General features: G+C 49.0%; 1 protein-coding gene across 3 annotated transcripts in view; it reads left to right on the plus strand.

The window, feature by feature from the left end:
- Nucleotides 1–11925, plus strand: part of DCTN1 (dynactin subunit 1) — a 102014-nt gene extending 90089 nt beyond the window's left edge. For all 3 annotated transcript variants that reach the window (XM_068273671.1, XM_068273675.1, XM_068273680.1), the window contains 5 exons: nucleotides 2478–2611; nucleotides 5120–5309; nucleotides 7775–7848; nucleotides 9509–9598; nucleotides 9793–11925. In XM_068273671.1, the coding sequence (XP_068129772.1) occupies nucleotides 2478–2611; nucleotides 5120–5309; nucleotides 7775–7848; nucleotides 9509–9598; nucleotides 9793–9930 (626 nt within the window). In that variant the 3' untranslated portion in view covers nucleotides 9931–11925. The remainder of the gene's footprint in view (nucleotides 1–2477; nucleotides 2612–5119; nucleotides 5310–7774; nucleotides 7849–9508; nucleotides 9599–9792) is intronic.
- Nucleotides 11926–12180: the final 255 nt, after the last annotated feature.

The following is a 12180-nucleotide window of genomic DNA, read 5'->3' on the forward strand; positions in this document are numbered from 1 at the left end:
TCAGTGGTGAAAAGCTGCCCAGGACTTCTGACACTTTACTAATATAAAACTTTAGGAAAAAGCATCCTAGCTTCAGCTTGAAGAGCTCCTGCACATGAGAGGCGCCATGCTGGGTCTGGGACATGAGGGTTTAGGCATTAGGAGAGGGCAGCCACATGTACGGCCACACGAGTCACATACACTAAGCCTAACGCTTTCATCTCGGGACATTTAGGCTCCAGTGACTGCTAACATTCATCAGAGAGGAGCCCTGTATGGAGTGTCCTAGGACAGTTCCCCTTAGCAGTCAGTAAGCATGCACCTTGTAACCGCCTGCCATAATAACCACGACCAGATGAGCAGAGCTATTACTAGGAGAGCAATACTACATTGTGTCACAGGAGCCCTAGTGGCTGACCGCACTTAGCCTTCTAAACGGTGCCAGCGCACGGATCGTGCGAACTCTGGTCGCAGTCAATGCGCAGGAACCGTTAAGAATTAGCCGCAGACAGCCCAGAAGGGAGCCTGTGAGACACGGGTAATTACAACGTACACACGATTCCACGGTATCTGCCACCACCACTGGTATGGGCCAGTGGACCCGATTTACTGACTGACTAGTCCTGCGAATAAAACGGTTAAACACACGGTATTCTGTCTAGCCAACAACAAACAAACAGTAGCGTATCTTCAGAGACCCGGGATCAGTTCTGTGTGTGCTGATAAGCAGGGTAGCGGACAGTGAATGACTTGGAGGAAGTCTTTTATTCACAGCAATATAAATAATTAATATATACAGACAATTATTAAAATCAACAATTATTAAAACAGTAATAGACAGTATAAAAAAATAAAAGAAGGGAGAAAAATACTTAGTTCCTGGAAAGATGTCCTTTTTGTGGGAAAAATCAGAGTTCTGGGTTTCAATCAAAGTTCAGAGTTCAGACCAGGTGGATGCCAGCATATCCTCAAGCTGGCACCGATGAGTTCAAGATGTTTTCAGGGTGGAGGACACTGAGTTTGGGTCCTCTGCCATTCTTATGCCCCTGATTCAGTAGGAGGGAGTGAGGGCAGGGAGCCACACACCCCCTTAGAAGATGAGATGAGCCCTCCCCTTATCCTGGGGGCTAGAAATCATATCTACCCATATATGGGCTCTATCTCACCGAACCGTACAGGTCAGGGCAGATTTATTAACATTTTCTGGTCTGTCTCGATTTACCCAGCGCCCTGATACCAGACATGAGGGGTGGGACCCCTGTGGTATCATCAGGGCACTTTCAAACTGCCTAACTGGCAGTCCTTACCGCAGAATGTTCTGAAACTTCCTCAGAACCAGCATCGGGACTCATGCTACACTTCCCCCACGTTTGGCGAAGCTGCCATCTCAGGAACCCCAGAAATATGACAGATCTGGGAAGTTATGGATTATGCTATGAGACTCAGGTTTATTCAGGATGTGTTCTAGCTGCTAACAGCTGACTTCCCTTTGATCTTTACCAGAGAGCAAGGTGTCAAGACCTCCCGAGGATTCGTAGCCTGCCCGGCTGCACCTAGGCATCCTGATCACCCTTTGGTTAATTAACATCTACATGAGATCAGCTAAGTGTCACCTGGTTCCCAGAACAGAAAGGGGAATTGTGCCTTCCACAGGAACATGTCCAAGCTAATTAACACCTCCCCCCCAGGCTTTCACTTCAGCTAAGACAGATCCCCAGCTGTTCCTAGGCAGAGGGATACTACACATCAAATCTTGGTTCTATTGATCTAAAGCGCAATCGATGCAGGGAATCGAGTGCGATCGTTCTTTTCTTCACGGGCGGTTCCAGGACGCGCCTGCGGCCCCGCAACCGTCCGTGACACATTGTTTACAGCCTGGCATGTCACAAGTGACTTGCTTGTTTCACCTGTGTTTATAAATAGGCCCCTTTTATTACATTCCAGCCACCCTATGCATGAGATGTTATGTGTGCATGACAATTGTCCTTTCTCCATGACCCGTCCTCCGAATGCCACATCCCCTGTACATAGCATGTCCTCCACATGCCCCATACGTGACATGTCCTCATACTGTCACATCAATGTGCATGACACGTCCTCCGTACATGGAACCTCCCCGCAATGTCACATCCCACGTACATAACCGGTTATCAGAATGCCACTTCCCTGTACACGACACATCATTAAAATGCCACCTCTCCCATACATGGTACATCTTCAAAATGCCACATCCCAGTGCAAGTCTTCATAACACCCACATCCCTGGTAAATGGTATTTGCTCAGAATGCCACACCTCCTGCGCATGACATGTTCTTGGAATGCCACGCCCCCATACATGACACATGCTTGGAAACCCCGCCATCCCCTACGACCCCCCCCCCCCCTCCCCTCGATACACAACCCATCTTTGGATTGCTACATTTCCTGTACATGGCAGCCAGGCATGGTGAGGTTCCCCTACAGATTATAATCGTGCACCTCTGTCTCCTCCCATCAGGAGTGGTCTCCAGCCAGATGTTACTGAATGGATCTGGCCCAGTGCAGGTGAAGGACTCACCGCTGCTTCTCCAGCAGATTGACGCCCTGCGCCTGTCTATGAAGCACCTGAAACAAGAGAACAACAGACTGAAGGTAAGCAGAGCGCCCCCTGCTGCTTGTCCAGCACTGCTGATGAAATCACCTCTACGGTTTATACCCTACAGCCATAAAACGGAGCAGAGACTAAAGAATTAGTCAAAATATTCACGGTATTTTCCGCCATATAAGACTTATTTTTTTCTCCCCAAAAAATGGAGAGAAAAAGTCCCTGCGTCTTACACGGCAAAGACAGGGAATCCCCGACTTACGAACGCCTGCTGATACGACCCGCCAGCACGTCAGGGACTCCCTGCCTGTGTGTCCGCTCCCCCTGCGTGCCTCCGCTCCTTCCCCCTTGTGTCTCCTGCCTTTCCCCCCTCCCCCCATGTGTGCAGCGGCAGCTGCCGCCGTACCTCATCCATGCCGCCCCGCGGGGATTGCAGACCTCCGTCTCCTCTATGCGGCTTCCTCTAGTGATGGGCTTCTAATGATGATGCGATCAGTGCAAGCCCATCACTAGAGAAAGCAGTATGGAGGAGACAGAGGTCTGCAATCCCTGCGGGGCGGCATGGATGAGGTAAGCCAGCTGCCGCTGCACACACGGGGATGTCAGGAGACACAAGGGGGAGGGAGCGCAGGCACACGGGGGGAAAGCGAACACAGGAGGACAAATGGGTGAGACATGGGGCAAAAAGTAGGACACATGGGGGAGACATTAAAGTGAACCTTAAGTCAGAAAAAAAAGTTTTACTCACCTGGGGCTTCTACCAGCCCCCTGCAGCAGTCCTGTGCCCTCGCAGTCACTCACTAATCCTCTGGTCCCCCGCTGCCAGCTAGTTCTGCTTCTACCAGCCCCCTGCAGCAGTCCTGTGCCCTCGCAGCCACTCACTAATCCTCTGGTCCCCCGCTGCCAGCTAGTTCTGCTTCTACCAGCCCCCTGCAGCAGTCCTGTGCCCTCGCAGCCACTCACTAATCCTCTGGTCCCCCGCTGCCAGCTAGTTCTGCTTCTACCAGCCCCCTGCAGCAGTCCTGTGCCCTCGCAGCCACTCACTAATCCTCTGGTCCCCCACTGCCAGCTAGTTCTGCTTCTACCAGCCCCCTGCAGCAGTCCTGTGCCCTCGCAGCCACTCACTAATTCTCTGGTCCCCCGCTGCCAGCTAGTTCTGCTTCTACCAGCCCCCTGCAGCAGTCCTGTGCCCTCACAGCCACTCACTAATCCTCTGGTCCCCGCTGCCAGCTAGTTCTGCTTCTACCAGCCCCCTGCAGCAGTCCTGTGCCCTCGCAGTCACTCACTAATCCTCTGGTCCCCCGCTGCCAGCTACTTCTGCTTCTACCAGCCCCCTGCAGATGTCCTGAGCCCTCGCAGCCACTCACTAATCCTCTGGTCCCCCTCTGCCAGCTAGTTCTGCTTCTACCAGCCCCCTGCAGCAGTCCTGTGCCCTCACAGCCACTCACTAATCCTCTGGTCCCCCGCTGCCAGCTAGTTCTGCTTCTACCAGCCCCCTGCAGCCATCCTGTGCCCTCGCAGCCACTCACTAATCCTCTGGTCCCCGCTGCCAGCTAGTTCTGCTTCTACCAGCCCCCTGCAGCCATCCTGTGCCCTCGCAGCCACTCACTAATCCTCTGGTCTCCCGCTGCCAGCTAGTTCTGCTTCTACCAGCCCCCTGCAGCAGTCCTGTGCCCTCGCAGCCACTCACTAATCCTCTGCTCCCCCGCTGCCAGCTAGTTCTACTTCTACCAGCCCCCTGCAGCAGTCCTGTGCCCTCGCAGCCACTCACTAATCCTCTGCTCCCCCAGAGGAATGCTGAAAAGGTGCGCGTGGCCAGTCCTGACGGGCCTGTCGGCAAAAATGAAACTAGCTGGCAGCGGGGGACCAGAGGATTAGTGAGTGGCTGCGAGGGCACAGGACAGCTGCAGGGGGCTGGTAGAAGCCCCAGGTGAGTAAATCTCATTTTTTTTTTTCTGACTTAAGTGTCTCTTTAAGCTACAAGGAGGACACAGGGAGGAGACCTGGGGCAAACAGGAAGACACAGGGAGGAGACCTGGAGGACACCATTTGGGGGAGAACACACAGAAGATGCTCCTGGAACATGAAAGCACCAGGTTTAGAATATGTATTTTTTGCCCTGAAAGTCTGGGTGTGTCTTATATTCTGGAGTGTCTTATACGGCGACAAATACTATACATAAGCCTCCAGCTCCGTCTTCTAACCTTCCTGTAGTTACTAACAGATTTCCGGCATCCTCCGTGTACGGCCCCCAGCATGTCACCTGACCTGTGTCGGGTCACATGACACGCTGGGAGCTGTGTAGAAACGCCAGGAAGCCACTGGATGCTACATGAAGGCTTCTAGACGACACTGGAGGCTCAGTACGTTTTTTCTGCCCGGCAAACCTCCATAGCACAGTCCCCGTTATCCCCTCAGGCATGCCGGCTAGTTTAGACTTCCGGTCGCCCAAGTTCCTGATAAGGGGGACTTTACTGTATATCATAGTCGGTTGGATGGTTGCCTGGCCTCACTGTCACATTTCTGTGTAACAACGGCTTTTTCCTCTTCCTCAGGCTCAGCGGATGAAGGAAGAGCTGGCGGCCCTCCCCCCTCTGCACGTGCCTAAACTGACCCTTCCCAAAGACCGGCAGCGGGAGGAGGTGATGTCCGGCACTCTGTACCGCAAGACCAGCCAGCTGCTGGATACCCTGCAGGAGATGAGCGCCAACGCCAGGGTAGTGGACATCACACACAAGAAAGGAGGTGCGTTACTCCAGGGGGAGGAGCTGTAACAGGAAATGTGTAGGTGGGTGGGAGGGCAGGAGATGAGCGCCAAAGCCAGGGTGGTGGACATCACACACAAGAAAGGAGGTGCGTTACTGCGGGGGGAGGAGCTGTAACAGGAAATGTGTGTGTGGGTCGGGGGGGGACTGGGGGCAGGAGATGAGCGCCAACGCCAGGGTGGTGGACATCACACACAAGAAAGGAGGTGCGTTAATCCAGGGGGAGGAGCTGTAACAGGAAATGTGTGGGTGGGGGGGCAGGAGATGAGCGCCAACACCAGGAGGGTGGTGGACATCACACACAAGGAAGGAGGTGCGTTACTCCAGGGGGAGGAGCTGTAATAGGAAATGGGGGGGGGGGGGCAGGAAATGAGCGCCAACGCCAGGGTGGTGGAAATCACACTCAAGAAAGGTGTGTTACTCCAGGGGGAGGAGCTGTAACAGGAAATGGGGGGGGCAGGAGATGAGTGCCAACTCCAGGGTGGTGGACATCTTTCAGCTATAAAGCCTTCCTCAGACTGATTCCTTTATACTGACACCATGTAGAACACACAGTTTATATAGCGGCATGGATTCTGTGTCTCCATGGGAACAAGCCATTTTTATTTTTTTTTCAAATTAGACTTTCCAAAAGAAAAAATGGCTTTTAAACTTTTGTATAAGTAGGTACAGAGGGCAGAGGTGACATTGGAGGCACAGGGGGGCACAGAGGAGGTACAGGGGACAGAGTTGGCACAATTATTATTATTATATTTATATAGTGCCAACATATTACGCAGCGCTGTACAATAAATAGGATTACAGACAATGATAACAGGGGTGACAGAACAATACAGGTAACAGACCATAGATACAACAATACAGGTAATAAGCAATAAGATACACAACACAATGCAGATAGTAGTACAATGCCAGATCATACACAGATCAATCACTGGCACAATGTTCCAACTTAAGAACAGATTCAGGTTAAGAAGAAGCTACAGTCCCTATCTCGTTCATTAACCGGGGACTAGCTGTACATTGTTCTGCAAACATAAGCAAATGACATTGGATGCCTTAATTACAACTTCAGAAGGGTCTCACAGGGATGCTAGCCAATTCATGATACATAGATAAGACTATTTATATAAACGTCACATACCACAGCTTAGGCCACGAACAACACAAACAACACTTATCACCCATTGGGGATTGGGCGCTGATCCCCCTGGGCGACATTGCTAGGCCGCGCTGCACACACATGCATGTCAGCTGTGTAGCTGACGATGCCCAGTGTTGCTGTGCAGTGGCCGTTGGCGGGACAACGAGCAGTGCGTGCAAGACGTCACGCGGCGGGTGGGGGAGCGCCGAGAACATTGGTGTCACTCGGGTTGAGTAGATCCACCCGGCAGATCGCTCCTGGGTTGGGGGTCACCAGCTGCTGTATACACGCCTGATTGTAGCTGAGGTGGTCATTATTGTCTGCATCAGCCTACTTAAAGAGACACTGAAGTGAAAAAAAAATGATGATACAATGATTTGAATGTGTAGTGCACCTAAGAAATAAAACATTAGGAGCAGAGACATAAGTCTAATATTGTTTCCAGTACAGGAAGAGTTAAGAAACTCCAGTTGATATCTATGCAAAAGAGCCATTGATCTCCACAACTTTCAAAGTCGCAGAGAGCTCTGTCTTCTGAAGCTTGTTATCTCAACTGTCAGTCACTGTATTTTCTTTTTCTCTGCAAAGGACAGTTCAAAAGTTCACTGTCCTGCTCTGTAAAATCATTTAGAATGCTGAGTAGTGTGTAAACTGCAAATATTAGAGAATGATAAAATGTTTTTAAAAAACACTATATAACTGAAAATAAAAATATGAGAATATTTTCTTTGCTACTAATGTTCTAGTAATTATCTGTACTACACAACCAATTCATTATATCATAATTTTTTTTCCGCTTCAGTGTCTCTTTAAGTCAGGCGTGTGAAGGAGAATTTAATACCACATAACAGAGCACTTGTGATTAGACTCTATACTTTACAATAAAGCACACATTTTATGAATTTTATATTCTGTATTTTCAGAATTGTTTGTTTTAACAACACGGCTGGTAGCCTCTGAACAGCCAGCCTAGTGAATACACCTCAGAGATAAAATGCAAACGAGCCACTAGCTCCAGACATGCTATCACCGATGATAATGCTAAGTGACGTGAGCCCTGTGTCGCATGATAGCACAGGTACTCTTTAGCCTAGCTGCAGGGATAGCAGGGGTTTGTGGATGGTTGGTTTGCAGTGAAGATTTGCCGTGTGTGAAGGGTTAGATAAATTTGCTGTTTGGCCACACCCCTTTAGCACTTCCATTTTGCCTTACTCGGGTGTGGTCACTTGAGGAGGTGAGCCTGGATTCTGTGATTTCCTTACAGTGACATACTGACACCACTAATGTGTTACTGCACACAGGTAGCCCAGCAACGCAGCTTCTGGAGCAGACCGCCCGGCTCAAGACCCTGAGCGAGACCATCGATAAACTGAAGGTAACTCCGCCCTCCTCCCTATCCAGTCAGGTCATTAGTGATTATTACACATGGGTAATGAGATGGTAATTCCAGCTTGCATGCAGAGATTGTATACATGTTATGCAATGAGGACCTGGTCCAACCAAACGCACTTTATGACGGGTTTGATTGACCAAATTCCAAGCTGCATATAAATTGTATGAAATCTGCATGCAAGCCGGCATTAGCATGCGACGACCTTCTCTAGTGGCCGTATTTTCCTTACCACCAGTCCAGAATCCAGTAATGGTTCCTTATTCCCACCATAAAGACCAGTGATCCGCATGTTGCTGTGGTTAGGATTGGGGATCATCAATGAGATGCAAATATTTCAGCGTTCATGCAGCATTATGTAAATATTTATGCAAATCTATGCAGCTTGAAAATGGACCAATCAGGCCCCACCAAAGTTTAATTCGATTGGTCCTTTTTCAAGCTTTATATGTTTGCATTAAAAAATTACATAATCCTGCATGAATCATTTCCAACTCATTGGTCATCTCTAGATAGGATAAAGATGCCTCCTAAAGGGGTTCTCTGGAGGGTTTAAAAATACAAATTCGGACACTTACCTGATGCTTCTATCGGCCCCCTGCAGCTGTCATGTCCTGTGACGTCCTCCGACAATCCTCCGTTCCCCGCCGCCGGTCCCGGTATAATTATTCGTCTAACTAGACGCACTTCATCAGGAGCTTACTGCGCAGGGACATTACAAAGCTTTCTTGTACTTCGCAGTAAGCTCCTGATGACTCACGGGAGTGATCGCAGCCACGGTTGCGCAGACCCAGTTGTATTAGAAGATTAATTCGACCGGGGGCAGTGACGAGGAATGGAGTATCGTATGAGGACAGTGCAGGACATGACAGCTGCAGGGGACCGATAGAAGCCCCAGGTAAGTGTCAGTTTTTTGGGTTTTAAAACCAAACTACAGAACCCCTTTAAATCATGTGTATACATAGCTTTGCTGAATACAAGGACATCATATTCCGATCACAAAGTCCCTGCACAACAGACCACCTGCACAATACCGAGCAAATCCTGACACAATCCATTCCCTGGAGCAGTAATGAGGTCTCGCCACTAGTGGCAGGAGGTGGCTCCTACTCCACTCAAGGAGGTCCGACCTACACTGATGTCCCTCTGGCTAAAGCAAGGCAATACCCTCAGAGCATTCCTTATAAGGTCTGTGGGCCGGCACTCCAAGCAAGTTTGTCCGTACTAAGCATGGTGCGTCACTGAATCCTTCAACAAGCTTCACCATTCAGGCTGGGAGTACAGGAGGCAAGGATGGACAATCTAGTGCAGACCGTGCCTGCAGCTGGACACACGAAAGGTAGTAGTATAACTTGCATAAAAACTTCTTGTTTATTAGCTCATAACATTTTCCCCACCCAGGCTTTCGGCAGTGTTTCTTTTGTCCCCTAAATCTTTTTATTAAAAAGACAAAAAATTGAGTTGACTACTACACTGTCTGTCCTCGGATTTATTCCAAAAGAGCACAAATTTATATTCACTGATGGGAGAAAATGAGGTACCCAGGTGACTCCCAAATCTCCAATAAAAACTGTTCCTTATCTGAGCAGGGAGTGGTGACTTGCAGCTTCCCAGTATTCACCCGCTGCCTCTCTGTCATTATCAGGATGAAGTGCTGAAGGAGACGGTATCGCAGTGCCCCGGTGCAAACGTCCCCACAGATTTCGCCACTTTCCCGTCATCGGACTTTATAAAGGTGAGTTTGCTTAATGTTACTTGCCTGACGTGTCGCTGATCTTCTCAGCAAATGTTATCATGCTTAATACTATGTAAACAAACCTTTTCCCTGTTTTCTCTTATGAATTCTGTGAGGGGAAAACAAACAAGCATATTTAGGAACAATTATAAATGCTCTGTTTTTATATTCCGCTCTGCTTCCATCTCTAACAGGCCAAAGAGGAGAAGAGAGAAGACACCGTTTACATCGGCAAGGTGATGCTCCCATGTCAGCCGGGACAGGGACAGATCCACCGACTTGTGCTGACCCCGGAGCAGCTGAGCGAACTGCACTGCCGCCTGATCACCTAGAGGGATGCCACGCCCCCTTCAGGGAGGGGTGTCGTTTATGACCGCCCTCCTGTCACCACCACACTGGGGGCAAAGCGTCAGTGCCAGGCCAGGAAACTGCCTACACACGTCTGCCTTCCCAGTGCCGGCCTGATACTCTATAAAATTTATTACCTGATCTCCGGGAGGTGGAGATACTCTGCTTCCTCCAGCCCTATCCTTATGGGGAAACACTACTTAAAGGGAACTGATCACTGCTACAAGATGGTGAAACTGATGCAAGTCCTTATTAGTAAGATAAACCTCTGTGTGCTTCAGGAGCTGCCAGACCTGGGTGTATTTTGTCTGTCAGTGGTCAGTTATGCTCACACAGCAGCCCAAAATATAATGCCTGCCTGTATTTCAGTATCTGGATTGAGGAGCACCAGGGTGCAGGGCAAAGCCACAGTGTGCTCCTTACATCTCAGCAACCAATGGAGAGAGGAGTATTGCTTTTAGGGTAGTGGACAGGATCAAGGTGTGGCAAAGCTGACATTTTATGCCTGCATCTTAGCAACCATTAGAAAGGGGAACATTGCACTTGAGGTAGCAGAGGGGATTGGGGCGTGGCAAAGCTGAAATGTTATTACTACACCTACATCTCATAAACCAATAGAAAGGTGAGCATTGCACTTAGGGTAGCAAAGGGGATTGGGGCGTGGCAAAGCTGAAATGATATTACCACACCTACATCTCATAAACCAATAGAAAGGTGAGCATTGCACTTAGGGTAGTAGAGGGGATTGGGGTGTGGCAAAGGAAAACTGTTAATACCTACACCTACATCTCAGCAACTGATAGAGAGAGAGAGAAGTATTTCATTTTGGGGTATAAGTGTGTATAGCAAAGCCTCAGTTTTGCATTGAGGGGCTTGGCAAAGCAATGATGTAAGATCTACATCTCTGCAAGCAGTAGAAAAGAGGCCATTGCATTGTGGGTCACTGGTGGGGCGTGGCATAGCTTTGAGCTGGAAATGACATACTGACTGCAGTTGGGTCTGGGACATCTCTGGCTGTACTCAGGAAGTTGTTACTCACACATAAAGGTGAATACAGAAGCTTGCAGGGCTGCTCTAAGGAACACACGTTAGTTTTACCGTCTTGGTTTCCTTGAAGTGTTTGTCTGCCTTTCTGGCCAGTGTTATGCTGTAAGCTGGATAGTTAGCCTGCTGTGTATGCGGCTCCACCCCCTCACACTATTCCAGTTACCAGAAAGGTGTGACTGAACCTGTTTACATGTCAGAGCAGCATTCCTCACGACCCGTCCCGACCCCATCCGTTATCCCTTCCAGAAGCCAAACCGAGAACACAGCTGTGTGTGATGGGCCGGTTCATGTGAGAGTGATGTTTCACCACTAGGGGGAGGGGTGTACGTTCACAGCTTCATATACCTCTAGGGGGCACCAAAGGAGACATCTTGTTCCCATAATTGGCTATAAACCAGCCCACCTCAGAGTGTCGTTCTTATAAGTCCTCTGAGAAATAAATTATAGATCTTCATAATGGCTGAAGCAGATGTTTGGAGCAGGGAACTGAGAAGCACAGAGATCTCACCACTGGAGCGCCCAGATCTAGTTTACAGTAATTCTGTGAGTAGCTGAACCAAACTAGTGACAGGTTTCTTTAAGGTGATGGCATTTGCCCCTTTTCACCATAATCCTTGGCTGTGCTGGAAGCACTCCAACTAGTGTAACTAGGTTCAGCTAGTGGCAGAGTTGCTGGAATTTACCATTGACCACCGAGGAGTAGAATATCAGACGTGAGTGGAGCGACCCTGTGGTTAGTTATTGGCTCTGACACTGGATGGGTTTCCTGTGACCCCTCCCCTTCCTGTTCTGATATACTGGGATTTCTCCTCAGTGCTGGCCCAGGATCACTGCACGCCGCATTGCACAACTGTGGTTCTTATATCACACATCTATATATCAGCCTTGGCTTTTCTGTATGTACTATAAATAAACTGAAGGCTACAAAATCACTGATGTTGTTTTTTGCTGCGTAGTTGGTTGAATCTTTAGGTATAAAACAGATTTCCAATTGGTGAGGCAGTAAAGGTCCCCTTGGTTTATGGGTCAACCAGTTTTCCCAGGTACAATGGTGTCTCAGATTGCACTCTAATCATTTGAGTATTTATAGTAATTTATAATAAATATTAATTAAAAATAGCTGTTCATTGAGGTCAATGAAGGATAGTCGTACTGCTGCTTATAAAGTTTGAATTAGTTTTAGTTCT

This window comes from Hyperolius riggenbachi, chromosome 1 (genome assembly GCF_040937935.1).
Source record: "Hyperolius riggenbachi isolate aHypRig1 chromosome 1, aHypRig1.pri, whole genome shotgun sequence".
Classification (NCBI taxonomy): domain Eukaryota; kingdom Metazoa; phylum Chordata; class Amphibia; order Anura; family Hyperoliidae; genus Hyperolius; species Hyperolius riggenbachi.